At 40.3% G+C, this 8,909-nt stretch overlaps 1 protein-coding gene across 5 annotated transcripts; it reads left to right on the top strand.

The window, feature by feature from the left end:
• Positions 1-5,063: 5,063 nt before the first annotated feature.
• Positions 5,064-8,840, top strand: tac1 (tachykinin precursor 1). 5 transcript variants are annotated; one of them, XM_004560960.3, is made up of 6 exons: positions 5,064-5,326; positions 5,420-5,557; positions 6,277-6,379; positions 6,462-6,485; positions 8,228-8,284; positions 8,360-8,840. In XM_004560960.3, exons 2-6 carry the CDS (start codon positions 5,441-5,443, stop codon positions 8,407-8,409), a joined length of 351 nt encoding a protein of 116 aa, XP_004561017.1. In that variant the 5' UTR covers positions 5,064-5,326; positions 5,420-5,440; the 3' UTR covers positions 8,410-8,840. The 5 variants fall into 5 exon arrangements, with proteins under 5 accessions (XP_004561017.1, XP_004561018.1, XP_004561019.1 ...); XM_004560961.3 differs by having other exon boundaries at positions 5,064-5,557; positions 8,363-8,840; XM_004560959.3 differs by having other exon boundaries at positions 5,065-5,557.
• Positions 8,841-8,909: the final 69 nt, after the last annotated feature.

The following is an 8,909-nucleotide window of genomic DNA, read 5'->3' as shown; positions in this document are numbered from 1 at the left end:
AAGAAGATGCTACATCGTCATCACTGCAACAGCTAATTTTCACAAGACAGTTCTAAAGCAGTTCTGAAGAAATTGTCCAAAATGTGTTGGTACCCTGAGGCCTTTAGAATTCAACTGGAACTAGAAGCCGGAGTCCAACTCCTGAAAAACAGCCCCACACCATAACATCTCCATCCACCAAATGTCTACACTGCTCTAGAGCCCAGTGGTGGTGTGCTTTAAATAATCTGACATTTTGCATTGTGCTTGGTCATGTAAGGCTTGGATCCATGAAGCTCTCTATGCACTGTTCTTGAGCTAATCTAAAGGTCATATGAAGTTTGGAGGTCTGTAGCAATTGACTCTGCCGAAAGTAACTCTGCGCACTATGCACCTCAACATACCCAGGTGATCCTAGACTGTACAGAGCTGAGGTGGCAAACACAATCTGATTCACTCATACCAAGTGAAATGTACTTTTCATACAAATCCCACTGCACCGTGAAAGCCTTATTTGACATAGCTACAGTGACATTCATCTCTGATCTGTATGGTGGTTCGCTTAGTGATAAGGAGCTATCCAAGCAATCATGCATTGCTGAGAGGTTGACATGGCACTGATGCTATATAATTTCTTTCTAATCAGTAGCTGTTGTAAATGCAAGGTGCTCTGCCCACCTTTTCTATTTAAACAGGAGCAAACGCCAGCATACCAGGTTAAGAATACACCTGCCATAGTCAAACTGAGAGTACATGTGAAGAGAGTCATTCTGAAGGTAAAATAGAACAAACTTTTTGATGACATCGTCGCCTTATCACATGCCTACAATATAAACAACTGCTTGCATATATGCTGTCAAATTACCAGAACACAGCATAGGTTTAAAAAATTAGTTTAGTGAAACCACATGGCCTGCAGCTGAGGCCAATATTGTAGCGTTTCCGCCCCTCAGCTGACAAAACCTAACTGCACAATTGATACTTGAGTGCTGATAGTTGAGTTCTATTGATAGTTCTAATTCATTGGAAATGTTATACTAATGCACTATATTACTATGCAGATGCATACTATGCAAAAAATATGAATCAAAATTATAATAAAATAAAACACTTTTTGTTACATAAGCCAGACAGGTAGCTTGGCATAAATATGCAGAAAAAAAATGATCAGCTTTTTCTCTGATTGGTCTTTGCACGTCTATCAGTGTATAATTTTTGCACATAGTAGTTCTCCTGTGCCTACACACACACACACACACACTCACACAACCACTGCATCCCACTGATGAGCAGTTGTCCTTGCACTTGCCAGTAATACGCATGGCTCTTCTTTAGTGTAGGCAAACCAGATTCCATCTGCACATATTTGCAGTCAATAATGTTTTGTACACTGAGGCATTTCAGTTCAACAAGACAAGAAATATCTGTAAGCATCAGGAGATGCAGGGAGGCGAGGGCAGTGGGGTGAACGAATAGACCACAGAGTGAGTTAACATTCCTTAGCCTACTATACTCAGCGGTTATTGTGGGCTTTATTTCGGCACTCTTCTCGTGTCTGCTTTCTACTTTATTCCTTTCATGATGCACTCTGCAAGTGAAGACCTCTGCCCTCTGACATGACACACCTCACAAAACCATCATAGCGGAAAGGGCCAGTGCATAAAAGAGGACCAATGCAGATTCAGGCGGAGGCACAACAAATAGATTTTCAGCAAAGCTTTGTTTACAAACACAAGGTAAATACTTAAGTTCAGGGAACATGAGACGTGAAAGTCCAGCCTGAGAGATAAAGTGATCCAAGGTGAATGTGGCAAGAGGGTAAGCAGACGAAGAGAAACGGAAACAGAGCATGAGCCAGTGGTGTGAGATTCACAGGAGTGACCAGCGTCGACGCAAGTTAGGTTCTTGCCAGGTTGGAGCAATGGAGAAAATACAAGGAGACACAAGGTAGGCAAAACAGGAACTTAAAATGTGTTGGCCAAAATCCAAAATGGGTTAGAAGACAAACTGGCGAGGACTAGTTGTTAGCACTGGTCTTAAATACTGCCATCTCTGGTCAAGGCTACCAGCTCATAAGACAGAACACTTCCCTCCTGCACCCGGCCATCATTATGGTCACAAGTGGCGTGTCCTCAATATTACATTTTGTGTATGATTCTGTTATTCTGAACATGCAGAGATCTGGTAATGGATCCACTCCTGAAAAAAAAGTTTATGATATTAATGTAAGGAACAAGGTTCTTATATTGAACAACAAAAATAAGAACAACTAAAAAAATAAAGTGTGAAACACTGGTGCATAAAATAAAAATTGCGATACACACCTATGTGACTCAGTCAGTTGCCTTCTCAATGTGTAATTTATGTAAATTATAAATTATTACCCATTCTGAACTTATAAAATCTTGCTTCTGACATATGTATACCAACATGCATTTCTTACATAGTAAACCAAATTTTACAAATCAAAGTAGAACATGCAATTAGAGAAATGGCATTGGGATTGTTGCTACTGGCAGATTCAGTCTGTAGCTTCACTAATGATGTGATGGCTCATCAGGTGTGCCTAGTAAAGTGGCAGTGGTCTTAAAATTGAGTTATGTTTGAGTTACCTAGTGATGAGGACTGATAAGAATTTAGTGACTCTGTGTTGGAGGTATTTCCACTCTTTGTTGTGATGGATGTTGGGGTCATTACCCAAAAAAGTAATTATTGCACATATTACATTGAACACTTTTCTCAAAAATAATGCAGCACAGTGCTTAATTACTCCCAGGAGAAAGTAATTCCTTATATTACTCATTAAATTACTTTAATGTGATGCCATAAAATGACCTAAAAGGCATTGTCTCATAATTTATCCCTGTACTTATGAGGCCACACATATGAGCTTTCTCTTGGTATTACACAAAGCCCACAGCACAAAGCAAAGACGAAAACTAGCATAAAGAGACTTACAGTGATTGTTACAGTGATCGCTACTTTAGAAACATGAACAGGAAGAAACAGCCTGATTGATCATCCATTTGTTTTATGTTGAGAGTGAGTGTTCAGAGTGTGGCTGTTGGGCTGGGGGTGGCATTCACTCAGCTGTAATGCCACTCTTGATTATCTAAGTATACATGCTGTGTGTTGCAGGTGTTTTCCAAAGAGCTGAAGTTCAGTGGTTGTAATAATTTCTGTCATTCAAGGTTTGTATTCAAAATGCACTCACCGACGGGCAGGGCAGAGATAGATTTTGGTAGCCTGACTGGAAAAATCGCTAGCCCCAGGACGTCGGGCTAGCGATTTTGCGAGCCCTGTATCTGATTGAGGAATCACTCATCTTTGGAAAAGAGAGTTTATTACAGAGAAATGGCTCTTTCCAAAATAAAAGCTATACTATACGCTTCTTCTGGGCTATATTCTCAGCAGCATATTAAACATATCAGGTCTCCATAAGGAGAATCCTGTGCTAACGGCTGTCTAAATGACTCGGGTAAAGTTTGTAGCATGCATGTTGTTTTTGTCTGCTTCCACTTGTCTTTGCACTAGGATGATGTCGGCGTAAATGTGCAGTCATATTCGTTGTGTTCCCACTAGTGCTGTCAGCGTTAATCTCATTAAAATGACGTTAATGCAAATCTCCGTTAACGAGCTACCGCGGATCGCCCCGTACGTGGGGCTGGACGGCGTCAACACGTTAACGAACTAACTGCGCTAACGCAGTAGTTCCCACCAATGTAATTGAGCATTGCGTGGCACATCCGACATACTGATCAGAGCCTCTACTTCACTCATCATCCAAGGTTTTCGCTTCGGAAAAACCCAAATGGTTTTAGTCACTGTCACATTCTCTGCACAGCACTTAATATAGAAAAGGACAGAGTGAATGAAGGTCTCCAGGTCCTGCTGCTAGAGCTGGATCAGGTCTGAATTGGACTCTGTGCTTATGTGCTTCAGGACTGGTGCTATATGCTTTACCATAAAGGAAAGTTTAAGCCTAATCTTAAAAGTAGAGGCAACAATACAAAGTCCTCAGTGCATTGCAGGAGGACGCAGTGAAAAGGCATAAAAAACACAAAAACCCCAAAAGGTGCACAGTAGTTGGGTGCGCTGTGCTGCTGAATATGTCCGTACACACTGCCATCTTGTTGGGGTTTTTTTGCAACTTTTCAAGTGTAAGTCAATGGCATTTCAATACATTTTCCCAGTCAACTATAAATTCACCTAATTTCAATATAATTTCCCAGTCAGCCATAGATGAATGACTTTGAGAGGGGTCCAATGGAACAGTTGATAATAGTTTTCATTTCCCGGTCAACTATGAATCCATTACTTTTCAATGCCTTTGTTGTCCCCTGGTCAACTATAAACAGATCAATAATCATTCAGTTATAACACGACAACTTTGAATCAATGTTATTCCACTGTCATTGCTGTTACACTGCCATGTGTCATCTGTTTTAATATGGATTTTAGTATATTTGTGCCATAATGAGGATTCAGATGAAAAATCAACATTAATTCAATCTCATCTTGCTCTCTGGGAAAGATGAAAACCAGCCCCGAAAGACTTCAAACGATCACCACGGTGATTGTACTGTAGAAACGGAGGCTGCAGTCTGTCTGTTCATCCATTTGTTACGTGCTGAAGTTCAGGGTCTGGCGGCTGGGCTTGGGTTGACAAACACTCAGCTTTTACATTACTCCCATTTCTTGGCTAGCTTAGCGTTTGCATGCTGTCTGTGGAGATGCTTGCTAGGAGTTCTATTGCATAATGCAGATGCTTTTTGCACTACACTCACGCACTCTCCTCCTTTGGTGCAATAAAAATTCATGAATAAATGATAAATTAAATGTTAAATACAAATGTTCTTAAACTGAGCATTAGGTAGAAATATCCCTGCAACACTGGCCTCCATCAAAAGTATTCAAACAATGAAAAAACGTTAAATCAAATGGCCCAGACATGTTGGAGCTACTTTGAAGTTTTTGGCTCTGTGACAAGGAAAAGCGGACTTTTCACCGTGACTGAAAGCTGGATAACAGTACTTTCTGACGTCACCGCCATTCTTCATAATAGTGACGGTGAAGTCCGGTGACGCACAACAGGTTCTGATCACTGCGCTTAACAGGCTGCTTACCGAAACTTCACTCAAGTAATCATAGTACTGCTAAGGCGTTACTTAGCAACACTATTCACACTGGTATATAGGAGCGTACGGATCGGAGACCGTACGAAACAAACAGCTCCAGAAGCTGAGTGCGCAGACAGCGCTGGAGATAGTGCTGTGACACGGGCTACGCGCTATGGACTACTGTTGATTTGTTGAGGAAGAAACAGCGCACACTCCAGCTCCTTCTGGTGCTCACACACCTGTTTCATTCACCTCGCTTTATTTCTGCTGATAACTGTTATCGTGATACATTGGGCATTAGAGTGCTTGTTGTTGTACAGTGAGAGAAAACCTGCGAGATCATGAAGTCTCTGCTTGTAGCAGTTTTAATGGTTCTCATCACCGCCGCCCAAGTTTCCGGCGAAGAAAATGACCCAAAAGAGGACACTGATTACTGGACGAGCACTAATCAAATCCAGGTATTTATTCAGACTTATACTCTCTCCTTAATAATTCATAAATACTACTATTTAAGTAGCTCATCTTTTAGTCTCCTTCAGTGGATGAAAGCAGAATAAATTTATGTACCGCCTAACAGGCATAAGGAAATTAGTTTGACTTAAGTTTTTTTTCTTGCTTTTTGTGAGAACAAAGACATCCCTTTACAGAAGTATGTTAAACCCCAGCGTCACACTGTAGGTTGCATATTTGTATTTTAAAAGATATTAAAATTACATGTATACACAAATTTACTGAACAGGTGTATATAAAGGCTTATATATTAGCTTAATCACACTTTAGGAGCGACTGTCGGCACTTTGTCATAATGGGCATCGTCACTCTGTGCGGGACATTAGTAGCGCAAAGATCCATATTGCCAGTCACAATGATGCGTACTGCACGAATATAATCCTGAGATGGAAACAGAAAATGGCAAGAAAAGATCCAAATACATTCTGCTTTACTCAGTGTATTTTATGTGGGTGGACCGGTGGGTGGGTCTTTCAGCTAATATTGATTAAGATAAGGTTCTGGCAGAATTCCGCTTTATTCTCTTGTTATAATGACACGAGCAGGTAGATATGGTATTAACACAGTTGAGGTATAGTTTGATGACGCAAAATTTTTATAAAGATAAGATCCACTCTCACTCCACTCTGCCTCTCAGTGTAAGCATTGCTTCTCTCCCTCCACTCAGAATGGCTGGATTTCCGACAACCCGTTCAGAGAAGCCCTGCTGAGACTGACAAGAAAGCCAAAGCCACATCAGTTTATCGGTCTGATGGGGAGGCGCTCTATGGGTAAGAGCTATTTCTTAATAAAAGTACTTCTCCTATGCATCAGTTATGCTAACCTTTCATTTTTACTTTCATCCTCCCACAGCAAACACACAGATCACCCGCAAAAGTAAGTCCTGAAGTCCTTATAGCTAGAGCAATTTTCCTGCTCTTTAATTAAAACTCGGAACAAAAAGACCTAACCCCTTTGCCAATAGCTCGAGATATGTGGCCAGTTACCTCAGAGCTTTGACTGGCGCAAGCTGGTACGCTGCTCATTTGTGCACAAATCAGCATGCACAACGCAAAAATGAATTTTAACATAACAAAATAAAGCTCAGGTAAAAATAAAGCTAAATAAAAAATTACGATTTTAAAACAAATATAAATATCAGTATGTACAGTAGTGGAAATAGGCAAATATGAATATTATTGCCAAATAAAATTGATGAATAGCTACAACCATCTATTACAGTGATAAGTTAACAAGAATTAAATAATCACTTTGAATTTACCACCATATCACTTGTGTGAATTATAAGTAATCCTGTTACAGTATCACTTTTAATTTAATAGAGAATAAATTACTAGTGATAATGTAATAATCCTCCCATGTGGTAAAATGAGACTGCTCTGTGGCGACCAATCAGAGACGTATACATCAGGTGGGATGTATTACTCATAATGGTGAGGGATTTCTTCAGCATTCTCCTCTTAGACACCTCTACCTGAGTCTTCAAGTTTTACTCCCAGAATCAGTCTTGATTAAGATTAATTTGTTCAGTTTGTTGACATTAGCAGCTTTCATCCTGCCGAACACTCCTGCATAGAACACCACACTTGCCACCACAGAGTGATGGCAAGTGATGTAAACAGCAAAGCCTTACAAATGTAACGTCCTGAGCCTTTTAGTAGATACAGGTCGCACAGATTCTGCTTCGTGTCTCATCCATGAAATAAACCCTTTTAAATGGATGGAAGGGCATTAAAAAGCATTCAGGACATTAACCCATAAAAGCCCAGATACACTTTTACTGCCAGGAAAACTATGGGAGAGTCAGTGTTTAAGCTTTAACAGGAACTTTCCTCAGTGTGTGAAGGGACGAGGTTCTTTAATATCAGACACACAAGCAAAGGCAAGTGTGCAAGGGTCAGATGGACTTGTGTGTTTTTCTCTAATAATGTGCATTTTGACTGAGACTAAAGGCAAAAGAAAATACATTGAGTTTATAAATGTACGGAGACAGTGGGTGGAGAGGTGTACACAGCTGTGACAGCTCTACAGATATCAGCTCGCTCCACAAAAGTGGAAGGCCTTTGTTCCACAAACAGAGCATGGAGCAGAAAAAGCACAAATTCCACTTGCCCACCGTGTTTGTGTCTGTGGGCAAGAAATGCACACTTTCCCAGGGTTTAATTAACATACACCCACCAAAGATTTTTTTTCCTAATGTTCTTTGAACTCATTAATTAGTGAGTAAAGAAGGTGGTCCAGGGGAGACGCCTGTGTGAGACAAAGAGGGGAAAGATAAAGAGCCATGAGGAGGAGGGGATTTTCTCTTTCCTCTGTCATGGTTTGCGTTTCATCTGAATTAGTCACCTACTCAGTGATGCACTCAGTGCAGCGTAAGTAAGCAGACAGCTAATTTATCCCTGTTATGCAGGACCTGCTGTAAAACAATCATGTGGACATGTGGCCGTTCAGTTGAACTGTTCATGTTTCAACAGAAAGTCTTTAATACTAACAGAAAGAAACCAGAAAGACACAATTCATTGTTTTGTCGATGGCTCAAGAGACATTACAGTTTTCTTGTTGTAGTTAGATGAATGAGACATTCAGTGTTGTCTTATCTCAATGTCTTTCCTATGAAGGACATAAAGTGAACTCCTTCGTTGGACTGATGGGGAAGAGGAGCCAAGAGGAGCCAGGTCAGTTCACTTAACGAGGTTTCATTTTCTGAAAAACAAACTGAATCCTTAAGATGACATTTTCCCCTTTTTCAGCAGAGTCTTATAACTGGAACACAATAGAGATGTATGACAAGCGCCGCTAAACAGCTGTCACCTCTCTGCTTCTCATCAAATATTCTTCAGCCACGGCACGAGGACCGGATGTTGGTTTTGTTTTTCTCCAAACCGCATATAGCTGTTAGCTCATTTAAAAGATTGCATTTTTCATACTGTAGTGAAATAGCAGTTCTGTATTTGTGTCAGTTTGATCTGTTTCGGTAGAAGAAAGAGTGGAGTTTGAGGAAGTGTCATTATAAATGTTAATTTCCACCACCTGCCAGTTTTCTGAACAATGTGCTGATAGTTTCACTTCATTGTGCCTCACAACTGATTGTTTTTTGCTAATACAACAAAATAGCACAGGTGCTCATTTTGGCTTTCGAGTGACTTATAGAAGCTGCCTTGTTCTTCATCTGCATATGTTGTGATGTATTAAAATAATGTTAAAAATTGTATTAAAATTATTTTATCACTGGTTCAGTCTTAAGCTTGTACAGTGCAAATCAGTACTCAGTTAATCTAGATGGATGGTGCTAGGGCAGAC

The sequence above is a fragment of the Maylandia zebra genome, linkage group LG22 (assembly GCF_041146795.1).
Source record: "Maylandia zebra isolate NMK-2024a linkage group LG22, Mzebra_GT3a, whole genome shotgun sequence".
Taxonomy (NCBI): domain Eukaryota; kingdom Metazoa; phylum Chordata; class Actinopteri; order Cichliformes; family Cichlidae; genus Maylandia; species Maylandia zebra.
The sequence above is the reverse complement of the archived record's forward strand: the minus strand, read 5'-3'. Positions and strand labels throughout refer to the sequence as shown.